Source organism: Hemicordylus capensis, chromosome 2 (genome assembly GCF_027244095.1).
Source record: "Hemicordylus capensis ecotype Gifberg chromosome 2, rHemCap1.1.pri, whole genome shotgun sequence".
NCBI classification, from domain to species: domain Eukaryota; kingdom Metazoa; phylum Chordata; class Lepidosauria; order Squamata; family Cordylidae; genus Hemicordylus; species Hemicordylus capensis.
The window spans coordinates 258,991,467-259,010,190 of NC_069658.1; the positions used below are offsets into that span (position 1 = coordinate 258,991,467).

General features: G+C 45.2%; 1 protein-coding gene across 1 annotated transcript; it reads right to left on the minus strand.

Moving 5' to 3' along the window:
• Positions 1-843: 843 nt before the first annotated feature.
• LOC128341902 (nuclear factor 7, brain-like) lies at positions 844-17,485 on the minus strand. Its single transcript, XM_053288550.1, has 5 exons — positions 16,903-17,485; positions 10,315-10,410; positions 7,548-7,781; positions 6,640-6,662; positions 844-2,405 (listed from the first exon to the last, which is right to left on the minus strand). The coding sequence occupies exons 1-5, from the start codon at positions 17,308-17,310 to the stop codon at positions 2,159-2,161; spliced, it is 1,008 nt and encodes a 335-aa protein (XP_053144525.1). The 5' UTR covers positions 17,311-17,485; the 3' UTR covers positions 844-2,158.
• Positions 17,486-18,724: the final 1,239 nt, after the last annotated feature.

Consider the following 18,724-nt stretch of genomic DNA (forward strand, 5'->3'; position numbering starts at 1 on the left):
CAATCATCATCAGTCTGAATGAACTCACCAATGAGCTGAGGAAACAGCATCTATGATGTGGATTAATTTGCATGTTAGCTAACACCATTTAACCTAATTGGATTTTATTGCATTCAAATAATACTGCATGAAATCTGATGTTCAGAACAAGCACGCTGTGATATTGGTAATGGATGCTCTGCTGGGGTGGATTGATTTAAATCAAGGGAGTCTAAATAATTGTTTTTGTTTAAATTTTATTTTCTAACAAGTTGTTCTAGTAAGACCTAACCTGCCTACTTGCCTTTCACTATCCCTACAGCTGGACTAAATTTGGTCCAAATTGGTTAGGCAGTTCCCAAGTTAGCCCACTTGTGCCTCAAACATTCATGTGTCTGCTGTCTTGAATTGGGGTGGATGACATCATCACTAACTATATGTTTGAGGTGTCCCTAGCTGTCCCTACAACTGTACCAAATTTATAAATATATAAATTTTAAATATATTAATACCAATGTCACTGAGTTTCATTAAAAATGACATTAATGTTTGATCTCTTTTGTTGTATAATAAATTGTATTAATATGTATAATCATTCTTGTTAGAATTTATCTTCGTTTAGATTGGGGGGCGGGCTATAGCACCACATAAAGTTTTTAAAGCAGGTTACATAGTAAAATGGTGATTCTCTGCCCCAAAGGGGTTCACATTCTAAAAGGAAACATGAGAGACACCAGCAACAGAGGGACGGTATGATGGATTGAGAGAGAGCTGCCATCCTACTGATAAATAGGGCAGATCCGCTACTTGAAAGGGGCCTCTTTGCCCAGTTAGCAGAGGCTATAGAAGGAAGCTGGACTGATCAGGGCTATCAATTGTTTTATTTCATCGATTATAGGTTGTCCCAATGATAAATCATGTCAAACTTGAATCAACTATTTACTAAAAAGAAACCAGCAGTAATCAGGTGCAGACAAAACAAAGGAGGTGCTCGCATGGGTGAGCCAGTATCCCTGTGATGAGACCGCAACAACATTCTGGGCTCCTTGGAGGGAAAGAGGGATACAGATGTAATGCTCGACACTGATTTTGTTTTAACATGCTTTATTTATCAAATGACCACAGAGCATTCAGCTAACACTGATGCAGTTTGTCTGCAAACAATGAACTAAGATTCGTAGGCAGTGCAGGCTTCGGTTTTTGCAGGTCCCTGGCAAGATACTGCTAGGCGTCCTCCTCCATCCCTAGCTGTTGCGCATTTGCTTTCTTTTCCCCACTGCTGTTCAGGGGGAGAGAGTAGGAAAGCAAAGGGCGTGGCGGGGGGGGGGAGAAGAGAGTGCCTGCTGCTGCTATCATCACTGCTTGCCTTCCCGCTCTCCGCCTCCAGGTCAGAGAACGAGGTCAGCTGAGCTAGTGGAGGAGCAGCAGCAGAACCAAGGCTAGGAGACTGGCTCTGTGCTGGGAAGTGGGCTTTGGTATATCCTCGATTACCCCAGTACCTGGCACTGGCCCCATCTGCAAGGGAGATATTTCAGAGCCTAGACAAAGGTGCAGGAAACTCTGAGGCTCCCGCAGGTCCCTTTGCCCCTGCAGGGAATTGTGGGGGGCAGAAAGCCTCCCCAGGTTTCTGACTTGGGTAGGGCCCTTAAGATAAGGCTCATCCCATGCCCTAAGCACTAATAGGAAAATCACAGGGGTGTCTGGGAAATGCAGTCCATCCCTGGGCCTTCTCCATTAGGTAGTCAAAGGATGGACTACATTTCAAGAAGTGCCTTATCCTAAGGTTTACCTAAAAGGTCCCACCCAAGTCCACCACCAACCCCATCCCAAGGTGAAAGGGACTTGCAAGGAGCTTCAGAATTTGCTGCAGCTTCACACAGGCCTAATTGCCACCATTCATTTCCAACTAGGACTGAAGTTTTCATCCAGTTTCATGGTTTCTCCACAACATTCAAAAGCAAGAACTCCCTGCATTAAAATAAGAACTGCAGCAACTTTAGCAGCAGGAATGCAGATGGGGAAAAATAATAATCAAGGCACTGTTAGTGCAATAGTGCAATTTCAAGCCATCATGTGGAGCTGAGTAGAGCAACTGAGCAGAGCATCAGAAAGAAAGCAGTTTCTTCTGAAATAGGGCATGGCTCCCTTTAGTGATTCACTGAAGAAATGCCATGAGAAATCAGTTCATGTGCTTGGGCTTGATACCTTCCAACATTTTCTTCCAAGCTGCAAAGTCTAGTAAATCCTTGAATGTCTTAAGGGCTGGGTCCACTGATATCACCTCCTCCTCTTCCTCCTCCTCATCACCTTCCTCCTCCTCCTCCTCCTCCTCCTCCTCCACATCTTCCCATATCTCACTACTTTCATTTTCTTCTTCTTCGTCATTGTCCTCATCTTCTACCTCACCAGGCAGAATGTCCTCAATTCTGGAAAGAGAAAACATCATTCATGCACTAGCCATTTTACAGTTGCTCTGCCACTGCTAAAAGCATATTACAGAATTATGAGATGGCCAATTGGTGTTGGGCCTTAAGATTAGTTTTAGAAGCTGGAGTCAGAACCTAGAACTATGCTTACAGTGGCTGACACTCAAACTAAATTACTCATGAGTAGCTCCATTTAAATTAAGGGGCCAAGCAAGTCATGGCTCACTTGTCCCATTAGTTTCAATGGGATTTCCCATGAGTAATTTAGACTGGATGTGGCCACTCCCCCCACCCCACCCACACAGACAGGCCAGCCATAGAAGAGCGTGCCAATATAGCCCTGTTGGCAGCTAATGCTTTAACATGGAGAGGAGAGCTGGTCTTGTGGTAGCAAGCATGACTTGTCCCCATAGCTAAGCAGGGTCTGCCCTGGTTGCATATGAATGGGAGACTTGATGTGTGAGCACTGCAAGATATTCCCCTCAGGAGATGAAGCCGCTCTGGGAAGAGCAGAAGGTTTCAAGTTCCCTCTCTGGCTTCTCCAAGATAAGGCTGAGAGAGATTCCTGCCTGCAGCCCTGGAGAAGCTGCTGCCAATCTGTGAAGACAATACTGAGCTATATAGACCAATGGTCTGACTCAGTATATGGCAGCTTCCTATGTTCCTATGGGCCATATTTTCAAAGAGCAAGGTTGAAGAGCCACCAGTGTTGGCTCTCCCACTGACTCAATTCTGTACAAATCAAGAATTCAATCCCTTTATTGCAGCCCACAGACAAATCAAGGCACAGGAAAAGGGCTCTTTAACACTCTTCTTGCCAGCCCAGAACAGCAACTGAGGCTTCAGCAGAATGCTTCCTTTAGGCACAATTATCTGCCATTTCCCCCGGGTCCTGGCTTGTGCAAGGAGTAACTACTACAGCAAATATTTATATACTACTCTTCAACCAAAGTTCTCAAAGCAGTTTACACAGAAAATAAATAAATAAGATGGTCTCTGTCCCCAAAGGGCTCACAATCTAAAGGGAAACAAAAGGCAGATACCAGCAGCAGCCACTGGAGGGATGCTGTGCTGGGGTTGGATAGGGCCAGTTGTTCTCCACTTGCTTCTCTTGCTATATAAAGAGAACCACCACTTTTAAAAGGTTTCTCTTTTAAAGAGTAAGGAGCTGAAGTGCAGAATGTGGAAGGTATACTCGTGTGAGATAGGGGCCGTAACGCAGAATTTGGCTTTTAAAAAGCCAAATCTGGCAAATGCAGAAGAGTCAGAAAGCTCTTTGCGAATGCCTTTGGAATAAAGATCTATACTGAGGGTGACAAGAAGCTTTTGGAGGCCAGATTTGGCCCTGGGGCTTTAAATCACCTATCTCTACTCTACAGGCCTCCCTTCTCCCACCACCGTTATAAATATGCTTTTTGCTTTGGAAATTAAGAATCAAGAGTTCTGACAATACTTCATCCACTGGTCCAGATCCATACAATCAGGACATGTGCACATCTTCCCTGCCACTCAGGTATGCAGGGGCACATTTTCCTAATCGTGGTTTGTCTGAACTGCTCCTCTCTACACACAGTTGGGCTGCTTCCTGATCACAAGTTGCTCGGCTGGTGGGAAAAGTGTTGTCTGAACAAGCCCACGATGTCTGCGTTCATGAGGGCAATACCAAGGTTGAGTCGGCACGGACAGCAGTGTTACATTTGGATATTGGAAAAGTGGCCCTAAGTCCCATCTCTGCTACAGATTGGTTGTGAGGCTTTGGGTGTAATGAACTACACCCTCACGCAGTGCCAGTGTGGCATCAATAGCCCGCAGCTATTAAAGGGCCAAGAGCTTTAGAAGGACCCACTGTTGATCCCTGAGATTATTTCTGTGCCTTCAGGTGGGAGTGGTGGAGTGACTCTTTCATATCCCAACCAGGTAGAGGGTCATGGAACACAGAGGGTGCTTTATACCGAGTCAAACCATTGGTCCATCTAGCTCAGCATTACCTACACTGACTAGCAGCAGCAGCTTCTCCAAGGTTTCAGGCAGGAGTCTTTCCCAATCCCATCTGGAGATGCCAGGGATTGAACCTGGGACCTTCCGCATGCAAGCAAATGCTCTACCATCGAGCCATGGCCCCATCCCAGGCTCACAGTTTGCCGAGGGGTCCTGCCCTTGCAGTGCAGTGAGGGCAAACGCAATGGACGCTGGAATTTTACAGGGTGAACATTTGAAAGGGTGGAGCTCAAAAGGTGTCCTCCCCAGCTTTAATTTCTGGCCCCAATTTGAGCTGGCCTTAACTTAGATGGGGGCTTGCACCCCAACTTCACCATGCCTTTTTCTACCTGTGGTCCCTTCCACTTGGTAATGATTACTTAGGCTTGGGGAATGGTGGGGATAATGGCCACAAACACTGGGGCCCGTGTATTCCAGTCAAGAATCCCATTGGTTTTTGAGGCAAGCCAGCTGTGGCTCACACATCCCTAATAGTAAAACTTTATTTACTGTTGATAAATAATAGCACTAGCAATAGCAATAGCACTTACATTTATATACCGCTCTATAGCCGGAGCTCTCTAAGCGGTTTTACAATGATTTAGCATATTGCCCCCAACATTCTGGGTACTCATTTTACCGACCTCGGAAGGATGGAAGGCTGAGTCAACCTTGAGCCCCTGGTCAGGATTGAACTTGTAACCTTCTGGTTACAGGGAGGCAGTTTTACCACTGCGCCACCAGGGGCTCATAATGATGTATGTTTTGGGCGATATATAAGGAAGATGGGGTTTTACAGAGGATAATAAGAGAGAGATAAGATGACAGAGACAGAAAAGCTCTGTTGAGACATTAAGTTGCACGTGCATTCAGGTGAACCCACGGGGTTCCATTTCCCACTACAACCATGGATAACGGCATTAAATTCAGTGAGGGTGGGGATTAGGTTCCTAGACGCTGGAAAATGGGACAGAAAATGGGAGAAAAGGGAAGTGGGGAGCCAAATAAAGTGCCCTACCATGCTCTGCAAGTTTCCAGCTATCCTGGACCCCCCCCCACGCCAAGTCCCCATTTTCCCATGAAAAATTGTGTTTAAAATGCTTTTTTCACCTAATGAGCCACAAAATGGCTCCTCTACACATAATGGTAGCTGGAAATGATCTCCAAGATAATTTCTGGCCATCCCCAAAGCATGGATACATCGGTTTAAACCCATTTGTAACTGCAGATAATGTCGCTGGATGTAAATTAGGCGGCCATGGATATGCGGGACTGCAAAAAGTGGTACCGCATATAGCGAGGTCCACCTGTACATGTTTTTGTGTAAGTGACTATGCTCATTTAAAAAGTGAACCTGGATATAGGTCCTCTCAAATGCAGGGAAGAGATAGAAAGTGTATTACCGTGTGTGGTGAACATAATGTGTGAATAACTATGTGTATACAGACACATACAGATTGTGTTTGCATTGAACATAATGTGTGAATAGGGCTTGGGTGTTTACAATCTAAGGGCATGAGCACGTACATCCATACTGCTGGGTTAAGAAAGCAAGAATTGCATCTGTTTGGGAGGGAGAATGAAGGTGGGCTGGATTCTGCTCCTCTTCTCCCACCGCCCCCATGCCAACATCTGTTTAGCAGATATATATATATTTATGTGTGTGACAGAGATAGAGATAGCGCTACAAACATGCACCCACATCCTTGTGCTTTTTCCTGACTGGATTTTGCTCTACATGTTAACATGGAGAAGTAAAAAAACAACTAGCTGGGCCAGGCACAGATAATCTGAGCCTCTAGTTTCCCCTGCCCGCCCATTTCTTTCCCAGCCCACCTGCCGCCACCACTGCTTTCTTCTCCTGTTTTGCCTCCCACTGCTGCTTTCTCCCCCTGCCCACTCCCACCGTCATTTTCTACTGCCTGCCCCACTGCCACTTTGTTTCCCGCCTTGCCTCCGGTGCCGCCGCTTTCCTCTTCCCCTGTCAGCAGCTTGCTCGCAAACTCTCATGAGAGCTGCCACGCATGAGATTAACGACAAGTACGCCTAAGAGAAATAATGCCTAAGAGAAATAGATTAGATAGATAGATAGATAGATAGATAGATAGATAGATAGATAGGAGAGACGAAGTTAATAATGGATGAATGTGAGCAAGTACATTGGTTTCAGAAGGAAATGAGAATGAAGGGGTTAAGTCAAGAGTTTCAGAGGTGACGACACAGAGGAGAAACATGACAAGACTTTCTGAGAACTTACTTTTCCATCAGTTCCTTCAAGCCCTAAAAAAAAGGGGGGGGGCGGGAAGAACACTCATTATATCTTTCTCCAAACACCATGGGGGGGGGGATGAACAGCATTTATTGTTGATGCTATGAGGACGTAACAATAGTATAATTTATTATAACGTCTTATGCACCCAACAAAAAGCACCGTTTTACAGTGACTCCAATCCTCCCTGCCTGGCATGTTCCAGAAGGTAGTGCTGAGGGCCATTGGTTTAGGATGTAAAGGAGGTAAAGGTATTCTGCCTCTCATCTACACAAAGCTGCTGGGATAGATTGGGAGTTTGGTTGGGGGTAGGGGCAGTCATCAGTATACTGACGGCATCCAGTTCATCTCACTACCACACCCAGCTGGAGAGGCGGTGATGATCCTGAATCAGTGCCCTCAAACTGGATGAAGGTCAACAAACTAAATTAAATCTGAACAGGACAAAAGCCCTATTCAGACACTGGGCAGGTTCAGGCAATATCGGTCCAGCAGTCCTCACCACATGTGCAGAGGGCATCCTTCAATCACGTGAGAGGGGCATTAATCTGAATCACCTCTCTACACATGCCCCCAAACCCTATTTCACTGACATAAGGGCGAGCAAGCTCTTGAGGCACTTCTGCCCCTCTTTGCATGCGGTGAGGGCTACTGTACCGATATCATTTGAAGCGGGCCCATTATGTTGTATGAGTGTATGGATGTCTAGGGAAAGGGGGTACAGGTATTTTAAAAGTGCTCAACACACCCTCTTTTCCCTAGTATCCATCCATCAAACTGCTCAGATCTAAGGGATTCTATACTTTCCCCTCAAAGATCTCTTGCTCTTGTTCTAAAAAAGCACATGGAATACTGCAAGATCAAATGAAGCAATTTCGAATGAAAGTTAGACTCACCTTGAGAAAGGCAATATGATCTGTGGATTCTAGTGCTGAATTGACTTTGGCAATGGTCTCAGTACACGAAGACACTTCCTCTTTCAGAAGGCTTAAGGAACTCTCCATCTCCTTGAGGTTCTCCTTCCTCATCTTCTGTACTGTCTTCTTAATGCCTTGTTCCTTCTTGTCCAAAATTTGGTGGAGAACCGCAAATCCACTGGAAATGTGACCCAAAACATTTTCAGTGCATCTCTGCAAGTGGTGGAACAACCAAATCAGGAAGCAAAAATATTACATATACTTCTAAACTGAGATTTAATAAAATAAAATAAAATAAAATAAACTCAAAACAAGAGGACACAAACTCTCCAAATACATCAAGCTTTGGTATTTCATACACATTTTTCATTTGGTACAAAATTTGGAAATAGAATCATGGCATAGAGATTAATTAGCAGGAATCACAAAGAGTGGGTTCAGATGACCATTTGTTTTATGGTAACCACTCAACATTATGTGCATGAACCTGGTCTGGCTGTTTGCTGTGACTCTAAGGGAGCAAAGAAAGTACAGAATATGGTAGTGGGTGCAGAATTCAGTGTCTGGACTTCAGAGCATGCCAATTTATAACCTTTTTGGGAAAAGCAAGTTTCTAGATCTTATGCTGTGAAAATATGCTACATTTTGCAGAATTTCACTGACTAAAGTTTCCATTAGCTTGAGGAAAGCATTCAGTGTTCTAAAACAGCAGGAGAAACTAGGCAAAACAAATGAAGCAAGATCATTTTGTCTGTATAGTGTAGAGCGGTAGCAGCATCCAGCTTTACTGGACACAGGCTGACAGCCAGACTAAATTACTCAACAGTACCACTCAGGAGTTACTCAGAGGACTACTTTAATTTCAATGGGATTACTCAATGGGATAATTTAGTCTTGATATCAGCCACCAAATTTTACCCTATACTTAGTGTGGTGCATGCACAGGCCTGGCCTGATCCTGCCAATGGTAGAGGCTTTTTTCATGTGCCCTCCAGCCAGTTGTCAGATCTCATTACCTGTGTGTTCCAGGGCTGCTCCAGTTGTTGCAGAGTCACTGAATAGGTGGCTGCTCACAGTGTAGATTTATTATACTGTTTCACTTGTTAAGATTTATTTGCTACCTTGCATAAAGTTATCCCAAGGTGGCTTACAAAAATTAATAGGGAAAAAGTTCCATAAAATCTCATTAACATATTAAAATCAATTAAAACCACAAAACCATACAACCCCACAAAGCAACAGCCACAAAAACAAATTGTACCTTAGGACCCCTAAGGTACAATTAGTTGGAAACTGTACCTTACGAGCAAACGGCCAGCATCCCTTCCAAGAACCAGAAATGGATTCTGCGGGAGCTTAGAGCAGTTTAGGAACATAGGAAACTGCCATATACTGAGTCAGACCATTGGTCTATCTAGCTCAGTATTGTCTTCACAAACTGGCAGCGGCTTCTCCAAGGTTGCAGGCAGGAATCTCTCTCAGCCCTATCTTGGAGATGCTGCCAGGGAGGGAACTTGAAACCTTCTGCTCTTCCCAGAGCAGCTCCATCCCCTGAGGGGAATATCTTGCAGTGCCCACACATCAAGTCTCCCATTCATATGCAACCAGGGCAGACCCTGCTTAGCTATGGGGACAAGTCATGCTTGCTACCACAAGACCAGCTCTCCTCTCCATACATATCGTACAGTTTCTTGTACGGTAGTTCCACAAATGTAGAGTATCTACCTCAGGAGTCCAGTTAAGCCACTCCTGTTTTTTCAAAGGAAAAAACAGATGCATACAGCTAGGAGTTTTGGAAATCTTGAACTGTTTAATCGCTTCAGCCAAAAATCAAATGTTTATTGCTTTGATTTTAGTCAGGCCTGCACACTTGCAATTCACCAAACTAAAAACTGGCCATCAGCCATGTACTCTGGCTTTTTGAGGTTCGGCAGGACCAAGCCACACAGACATAGACTCCAGGCCATGGGGTGATTCTCATGATTGCCAAGGGCGGGTAGGGAAGGCTTCAAAGAGCTTACCTTTCGCACAGACAATCAAAGGACTGGTGGTGGGAGCACGCTCCGTAGCATGGAGCAGGGCGGAGAGATCCGGGGCCAGAACGTGTTTTTCCATGCCCCCGCGACCCCCCCACCCCCGATCCCATAATGCATTGTGCAAACGTGTGATGCATCGTGGGGATCGCCCATCCACAAGCAGGTGCCTGACTGTGCTTCAGCACCAGCTGAAATTAGCCAGCACTGTCACATGATCAGGTAAACAGGGTTAAGGGAGCACTCACCCCTTTAACCTCATTTAAGAGGCAGGATCCCTAGGCAGGTTTGCCGCCGAGGCGCCCCTCAGCTCCCGCCAGTTCTCATGGGCAGCCAAGCCCGGGCTTAGCTGCCCTAGCTCGGTCTTGGCTGCTCGTGAGAACACCCTCCATATGTGATTAGTCCTCAGTGGAGGAACATTTATCTCTCTGGCTATGATGCACAATAAATAAAGAACCACAACAAATGTTCATTAAATACCCAGCAACTGTATCCAGGTCTTCAATGCCATAGGATGAAAAGCCCTCCTACCCAGCTGCTGCTGAGCATGATTGCGGCTGGTGCCTCCGACCTTGTTTTGAACTCACACACAACCCTACCCATAATTGTGAGAATGAGGCCACAGTGTTAGTTTTTGCAATTTAAACTTCAATGTCTCCAGGAGCCGGCCTTTGAGCCTGCTTGTGAACTTTTTCTTGCCTTGTTTTTTTTACCTCCAGTTCTTCAATTTCCTCCTGTTGAGCCAATTCATCCTCAGAGGACTCCTTTAGATGTCTCTTCAGAGGCTTTAGGATTGGTTTCAGTTTCCCCTGCAGCAGAGAAACCCAGAATAGTTGTCACAAACCATTCCCTTTCAAAAAGGTGCTGGATAGAAAAAGGGATATTATAACAGGATGAAGGCGAATGGGGCTTTAATTAAATTAACTAACTAACTAACTTTGATTCCTGGATGGTGTGCAGGGGCAGAACCACCACTGTGTGAACAGGTTCAAAGAACCTGGGCCGCCAATGAAAGAGGTCACCAAAGCATGTACCGGGGCGTGGCTCAGGCACTGGAAGAGCCCCAAGCAAACTCCCCCCACCCAGGCTGGGCTCTGGAGAGCCCTGAGAGAGCTCTCCCCTGTCCTTTTCAGGCAGCGCTTGCTGCCTGACAGCATGTATTTCCCTTTTTCTCCCTCACTGGAGGAAGAGAAAGGGAAATAAAGGCTGCCAGGTAGCAAACACTACCTGAAATGGATGGGGGGCGGGAGAGAGCTTGTTCAGGCTATTTGGAGTCTGAGCCACACCCCCGTGTGTGCGACATCATGCGCACGGGACGTTGCTAGAGGGGCTGGTGGGCAGGGCTGGACCCAGGCCGCCGTTCGGCTGGCTCCGTGTCTGTGTATTTCATTTTATAGGCAGTGGGCAAGCATCTGCTAAGGACCCCAAAATCCCAAAGCTAAAATTTGGCTATCAGGGAATTTTAGTAATCAATAATTCCAACAAGGGAATCTAGAATTCTGCATCCCCCCACCCTGCAAAACTGGTTCAGAGCTTCAGCTGGTCCAGAATGCTGCTGCAAGGATGTTTGTGGGCACTAAGTATTATACCTATTCTGCAGCAGCTGCACTAGTTACCAGTTTGCCTCTGAACTAGATCAAGAGTGCTGGTTACAACCTTTAAAGCCCCACACAGCTTGAGGCTGGGATTACTGTCAAACCATATCTGCCCATGTGAATCTGCCAGGGCCCTTTGCTCATCATCTCAGGCCCTGCCTGCAGCCTCGCCATTGACTGAGATCCTGCTGGCGGGGACTAGAGACGGGGCTTTTTCATTTGTTGCCCCTCAACACTAGAACGCTCTCCCAGAAAAGCTCCACCATGCCCCCTCTCCGGATTTTAAAAGGAACATCTGAAGACTCATATTTTTAGAGAGGCCTTTTAGATTTTGATTACTGTTTGTACCTAGTGAGTTCTTTAGCTTTTTGTACATCTGATTTTATTTGGGTCTTTTAATCAGAATTATATCCAATAATATTGTTTTATTGGCTTGAGCAGCATTGTACTGGAGGTACAATTTAAATAAATAAAGCAGCTTTCCCAAAGTCGCCCATTGAGTTTCACGGATGCATGGGGATGTGAACCTAGGTCTCCCCTTATTCTTAGTTGTTAGAGCAGGCGTCCCCAACTGGAGATATAAAATTTCCAGAAAGTTTGACCTATTTTTTCCCAGGGGGAGAAAAAAGAAAGGAAGTTCTTTTGCGGGACGGAATGAAATATATGCAATACAGGTAGGCCTTGTTATCGACAGGGGGAACTTCCGTTCTGCCCTACAACTGTGTATAACAAAACCACGGATAATGAGACATTGAGTGAATGGGAATGGGGTGGGGTAGGTTCTTGGAAGGCCAAAAAAAGTGGTGTGTGTGTGCAGAAATAGGAGCAAAAAAGCAACATATCATGCTCTCTAGCTGTCCAGCAATGCCTCCCAAGACCCCAATTTTATGTAAAAAAATCACATAATATTTGCCCCTTGGTCTCCATCACAGCTTTTAGAAAAAGTGTAAAATCTTGGCTTTTTGCCCAGGCATTTATTTGATTCTCTGCTACTGCTCTTTATAGTTTTTATTGCTTTTCTGCTTTTGTTTTAAATTTTTTAATCAGATTTGTTTAATATTTTCCCCCACTTAATATTTTAATTGTTTCTTTTTTACCATCTTGTGTGTGTGTGTTTTTTTTTTTTGCTGTAAACCGCCTTGGGATTGCTTTAATGAAAGGCGGTATATAAATGTAACAACCAACCAACCAATCAATCAATTTTTTTAAAAAAACCCCAAAGAGCCACAAAATGGCTCCTTTCAGGAAAATGGTGGCCAGAAATGACCTTGGAGGTAATTTCCTGTCACCTAGGTACGTGGATATGCAGATTTTAACCCTTTGTTTAACCACATATACGAAGGTTGGGTCTCCATTGCCCGACTGCGGATACAAGAGAGGTTGTCAGGACCACGTGTTACAAGGCCCACTTTTACATTCTTTTGGTGCCCTTTACAGGTCAAAAGTCACATTGTTTCATTCGGAGCATTTATTATATAGAAATAATCTGCTTTGCTCATAACATTGATCATGTTTGGTATATTATATTTACATGTATTGATTTATTCAGACAATTAGTCCAAATGTAGTATTTTACTCTTAATTGTTATTTATCACTATCAGCAGTTTCTGCTTCTTCTGCTGCTTCATTTTTATCAACTTAATGACTTATGAAAACTGAATTGCCTGGATTGAGACAAACCTCTCTCCCTTTCCACATGTTCATTTCTTGATCTGGTATATTTCCAAACATAGACCCATTTCTTTCACATGCCACAGAAGATGGAGGAATCTGAAGTGAGCAAGACGCCTGGGAGAGTAAAAGCCAGAACATCTTTCCTTATATGAATATATTTGAACACCTTTACTTAAATATTTTATTCATAATTCCAAAAGGCAATGAGCTTATTCACATGTGCGTGCAAAACCGGGCTAAGGAAGCCCAGCCTGGTTTCACATGCACGTGTGAACCACCGGAATTGGGCCCGATCCTGCCGGCAACACGGCGGCAAACCCGCCTGCGAAGCCAACCCTCAAAACAGGGTTAGGAGAGTGAGCACTCTCCTAACTCCATCTTGGCAACTGGCAGCCATGGCTGGTGGCAGACCCGGGGAAGCTGGGATCCCAATAATGAACCGTACACTTGCATGGTACATTATTGAAGCTCGGGGGGTCGGTGGCATCCCGGCACTCTGACCCCAGAGTGACTGGCAGAAGCTGGTGCTCATCTGGGTGGGCAATCCCCACCCAAGGAGGCAGCACTGCTTGTCTATGGGGAGGGTAAGTGTAACCCACTCTCCCTGCAGACTGCCCTGGAGTCATGGATCATGAGAAGAGGTTCAATATTTTATAATCCATATTTTCAATTTTACCAATTTTGGGGGGTAAAAACCAAAAGTCCTTTGAGGGGGGGAATGTCCCCCCCCCACACACAATTGTTCCCATTCTTTTCCTGGACCCTCACATCTCTATTCCCAACCTTGGGTCCCCAGATGTTGGACTACAACTCACATCATTCCCAGCCACAATGATCAAACCATCGTGTTTAGGGGTGATGGGCCTTTTAAGTGCAACAAAATCTGAGGACCTAAAGTTATGCATCCCTGCTCTAACCACTAGGGATAAGGGGAGGAGGTTGGACAAGGGGGAAAGAGGGAGTGCACAGTTAGGAGAGGTATCAGTTCCTGAAGGGGACCAAGCTCAGGTGCTTTTAATCGTTATGAGAAGGAATAATGATCACAGGTACTTCTCTCCTCCTGATACTGCAGTAGAAGAACAAGTCATCCTCCTTTAGGAAACCTTTAAAGGCACAGGAGCACCCTGTGGGCCATCCCAGCTGTCAGAAATGAAAGTATATCCTTTGGACAACCCTGCAGCTCTAGCCAACCATGTTTTTTTTTCTTTGCAGCCATTAAGGATTGCAAGTTAGTTTGTCCAAGACTTTGTGTACATCTTGCAATTTTGCACAAGCCCAGAATATCCACAGAATTTGGAACTGGGGAAGAATTAATCTAAGAATTATAGATTCCATTTTAATAAAAGAACATGTTCTAGTCCTTATAGTGAACAGCTATGCTTGAAAGTATTATTATTATTATTTAGAATGTTGACACAATGTGCTGTAGCTGTGAACAAGGCCAATTCCATGCTAGAGATCATTAGGAAGGGATTGAAAATAAAACTGCTAATATTATAATGCCCTTTTACAAAACTATGGTACGGCCACACCTGGAGTACTGCGTACAATTCTGGTCACCACATCTTAAAAAGGACATTGTAGAACTGGAAAAGGTGCAGAAGAGGGCAACCAAGATGATCAGGGGCCTAGAGCACTCTTCTTATGAGAGACAAGACTAAAACACCTGGGGTTTTTTAGTTTAGAAAAAAGACAACTGCAGGGAGACATGATAGAGGTCTATAAAATCATTCATGGTGTGGAGAAAGTGGGTCGTCTTCTCCCACTCCCATAACACTAGAACCAGGGGTCATCCCGTGAAATTGATTGCCAGGAAATCTAGGACCAACAAACAGAGGTACTTTTTCACACAACGCATAATCAACTTGTGGAATTCTCTGCCACAAGATGTGGTGACAGCCAACAACCTGGATGGCTTTAAGAGGGGTTTGGATAACTTCGTGGAGGAGAGGTCTATCAGCAGCTACAAATCTGGTGGCTATAGGCCGCCTCCAGCCTCAAAGGCAGGATGCCTCCGAGTACCAGTTGCAGAGGAGTAACAGCAGGAGAGAGGGCACGCCCTCAACTCCTGCCTGTGGGCTTCCCAGAGGCATCTGGTGGGCCACTGTGTGAAACAGGATGCTGGACTAGATGGGCCTTGGACCTGATCCAGCAGGGCTGTTCTTATGTTATGATATATTGGTTGGGGTTGTACGCCCCCTGAAAGTACAAGTCTGTAGGTTGGGGGCTCTCCTGGATTCAGCGCTGTCCCTGGAGTCCAGGAGGTGGCTGTGTCCATGAGGGTCTTCTACCAGCTTTGGTTGGTACCAGCAGCAACTCTACTTGGAGAAACAGGAACTGACCTCTGTTACTCATGCATTGGTCACATCCGGATTGGACTACTGCAATGTGCTCTAGGTGGAGCTGCGTGAAGATAATTTGGAAGCTTCAGCTGGTCCAGAATGCTGCTGCATGGATGCTTGTGGGCACTAATCGCTATACAAGTATTACATCTATCTGCGGCAGCTTCATTGACTGCCAGTTTTCTTCCAGGCCAGATTCAAAGTGCTAGTTCTGACCTTTACATTTTTACATGGCTTGGGACCAGGATACAGTTTGGACAGAATTGACACAAATCCAGTTGGTGGGGACCAGGGGTAGGGCTTTACCAGTAGTGCCCATGCCACTAGCTGTCTTTGAAATGCTCTCCCAGAAAGGCTTCGTCAGTCTCCCTCTTTGTTTAGCTTTAAAAAGAGGAACTCAAAAAACTTCCTTTTAAAAGAAGCTTTTAAAGACTGCCTGTAACTGCCATTTAGTTTTAATCCTGGCTGCTGTTCTACTTGTCTTATTATCTGATCTGTCGTTTGTTGTTTTAGGATTATGTATTGCGTTGTCTTTTACTCCTTTGTTCTTTTATCCAAAGTTTATGTTTTTAATGTTAGCTGACCCAAGCAGAAATGTGTTGGAAGGGTGGGACATAAATATTTTAAATACATACTAAATTTATTCAGGGGGGAAAGTGCTCAGAACAGTGTACACAGCAAAAGGAATAAAATTATGATTCCTTGTCCCAAAAGGGACTCACCATTTAAGATTCTTTTTCTTTTACAAAAAAAGATTTTAGAATCTGTGTCTTTTTAGAGACAGAACCCAGCAACAGTCATTGGGAGGGACAATATGCTGGGACGAAGAGGAGCAATTGCTCTCTCCTTGCTAAAGAGACATTTTAAAATATGCCTAGATAGCAGGTGTTAAGTGTGCAGGCTATACCCACAGTTGCCAACTTCTCAATCAGCAATGCTATCAATACAGCTGGACCTGCAGCTCTTAGCATGTGATAGCATATATCTCAATGCTTCCAGAACTTTCACTTTCCAATTTCTGCATACATCAAGCTACTCCAGAGTGTGCTGAAATGACCCTAACCCCTCTACAACCCTAGTCTCAGTTTATGAGATACTGGAAGAAAGCCCTCTTACTTCCAGGTTAGGACTTTCGAAGGGCTTCTGAAGTAGACGGCTGCAGTCGACGCCCCTGGTATTGACTATTATTTAGGAGTAAGCCCATTCTGTTCAGTGAGACATATTTCTATCAGGTGGAACCATATTAAAAACCGCAAACGAAACGTCCAAGAATACATTGTGCAATCTAAGAGAAAGCATGGTGCATTTTTGCTTGATTCGCGCAATATAGATGGGGCACAGAATGATGTATTTTCTTAAGAAATCATTTGGGTTATAGAGTGGCTTAGAATATTGATTTTTGTTTCTCGAAACACTACCTCCACGCACGATGTTCTCTAATGAAAAGTAAAGATATCTCAGGATTGAAAGGTAACCTCTGAGCCATCAGAAGCACACTTAGTTGGGAGCAAGCCCCATCCACTTCAACGGGACTTACTTCCAAGTAAACATTCGGCTGTCATCCGATCTTCAGACTCACTAAATCAGTTGTTGTGGATGAGCAGAACAAACTTGGGAACTACCCGGATACCAGAGTACATCCCCGCCCACCATTGCAAACCCCCCTCTCATTTCTGTCTCAGCTCTAACCTTGGCTTGTTGCACGGCGTTTTTGGTAGGCAAGAAGGCGTGTCCTCGATGGTGGGGCAGATCTCGGCAGATGATACAGATGGGAACCTGATCCTGGCGGCAAAAGAGTTTTAAGGGCTCCTCGTGCTCCTCGCAGAAGCCTGCCGTAGCAGCGCTCTGCAGGGTCTCTGGCTCCAGCTTGAGTTTGCGGGCTTTCGCGGCTAGATTTGCCAGAGCTCGATTGCAGGCGAGCTCTCTCAGCTTGAAGGGGCCGCGGCATTCCGGACACGTCCCCGTCGTCTTCCCTTTGGGGACGCAGCTCTCCAAACAAGACAGGCAGTAATTGTGGCCGCAGGCGAGCATCTGCGGCTCCCGGAAGATGGCCAGGCAAATGGGGCACACCAGCTCTTCCGCTAGGCTGGATGCCATGCTCCTGCTAAGCTCAAGTGAGGTTGCTGGGGCGCACTTGGCAGCGAGCCCCTCTCAACGCCACAACCCGCAAAGTAAACACTACAGAGACAGGAGAATTCACTTGCCAAAGCACTTCCGCCTAGCCAACGTTGCTGATGCATGCAATCTACTTTCGGTTTCGAGACTGCTTCTCCGTCCGGGGGCGGGGTTACAGTACAAATAACAGCCCTCATGATGAAGCAAATCTGGAGATTGATAATTGGGTTCAGGGTTACAGATAATAATCTTGATTTCAGGGCGATTAAGTTGTAAACAAGCACAGTATGCAAAATGTGTTTACTGCTTCTGTGGTGCAGGAATTAAGGCGCTGCTAAGGCCTTTATTTAATGGTTCATCACTTTGGGTGCATGATGGAATTTGTAAGTAGTTTAACTGTTGTTCAAGTAAAGGTTTCTGATGCTGTAATAATATTCAGGTTCATAAAGTGAGAGCGCCAGCCTACTATTGTCTGTGCTCTGGAAGCATACAGCTTGGACTGCTGCAGGGTGTTGCACATAGGTTTGCTTTTCAAAAACTACTGTGCTTAGAAGCTTCAGCTGGTTCAAAATGTTGCTACCATGTTTGTTTAATTTATATGCCACCTTCCCTAAAGTGGCTCAGGGCTCATTTAAACCAGATAAAAATAAACCTAGATATCATTTAAAGCCAGGTTAAATATGGGTCTTGAAGTGTGGTAGCAAGCATGACTTGTCCTCTTAGCTAAGTAGGGTCTGCCCTGGTTGCATTTGAATGGGAGACTAGAAGTGTGAGCACTGCAAGATATTTCCTCAGGGGATGGAGCTGCTCTGGAAAAAGCAAAAAGTTCCAAGTTTCCTCCCTAGCTTTTCCAAGATAGGGCTGCCTGCAACCTTGGAGAAGCCACTGCCAGTGTGTGAAGACAATACTGAGCTAGATAGACCAATGGTCTGACTCAGTATATGGCAGCTTCCTATGCTCTCCTGAAGTCCTCCAAGGAAGATAATGTTCTTATATCCATGGAGAGCATGTTCCACAACCTAGGGGCGACAGCTGAGAAGTCCTAATCCCAGGTTGCCACCAGATGAACTGGTGGCACCCAGAGATGGACCCTTCCTGATGATCTCAATGAGCAATGGGAGAAAGAAAGGTGTTCTATCAGATAATCTGGATCTAAGCCATTCAGGGCTTTAAAGGTAAAAACCAATACTCTCTGCTTTGCCCAGAAACATATTGGTGGCCAGTGCAACTGTTTATAGCTGGAATCAGATCAAACAGATCCACCTTGTCCCTTCCAGTGGTTGCTGCTGGTCCATTTCTAAGCAGACTTGAAGCTTGTTGGGGGTTGTAATTTTTATCCTCCAGTTAATTAGCAGAGCACTAAAGAAGCTACCCACTCCAGTTACAGAGTTTAGTT

What these genes read in the sequence shown, in the direction of transcription:
- LOC128341902 (XM_053288550.1), bottom strand. Translation starts at nt 17,310, where the DNA reads ATGGCATCCAGCCTAGCGGAAGAGCTGGTGTGCCCCATTTGCCTGGCC. An exon ending in ACGCCGTGCAACAAGCCAAG is followed by an intron (nt 10,411 to 16,902) that starts GTTAGAGCTGAG and finishes TCTCTGCTGCAG; the next exon opens with GGGAAACTGAAACCAATCCT. An exon ending in ATCATATTGCCTTTCTCAAG is followed by an intron (nt 6,663 to 7,547) that starts GTGAGTCTAACT and finishes CCTTTTTTTTAG; the next exon opens with GGCTTGAAGGAACTGATGGA.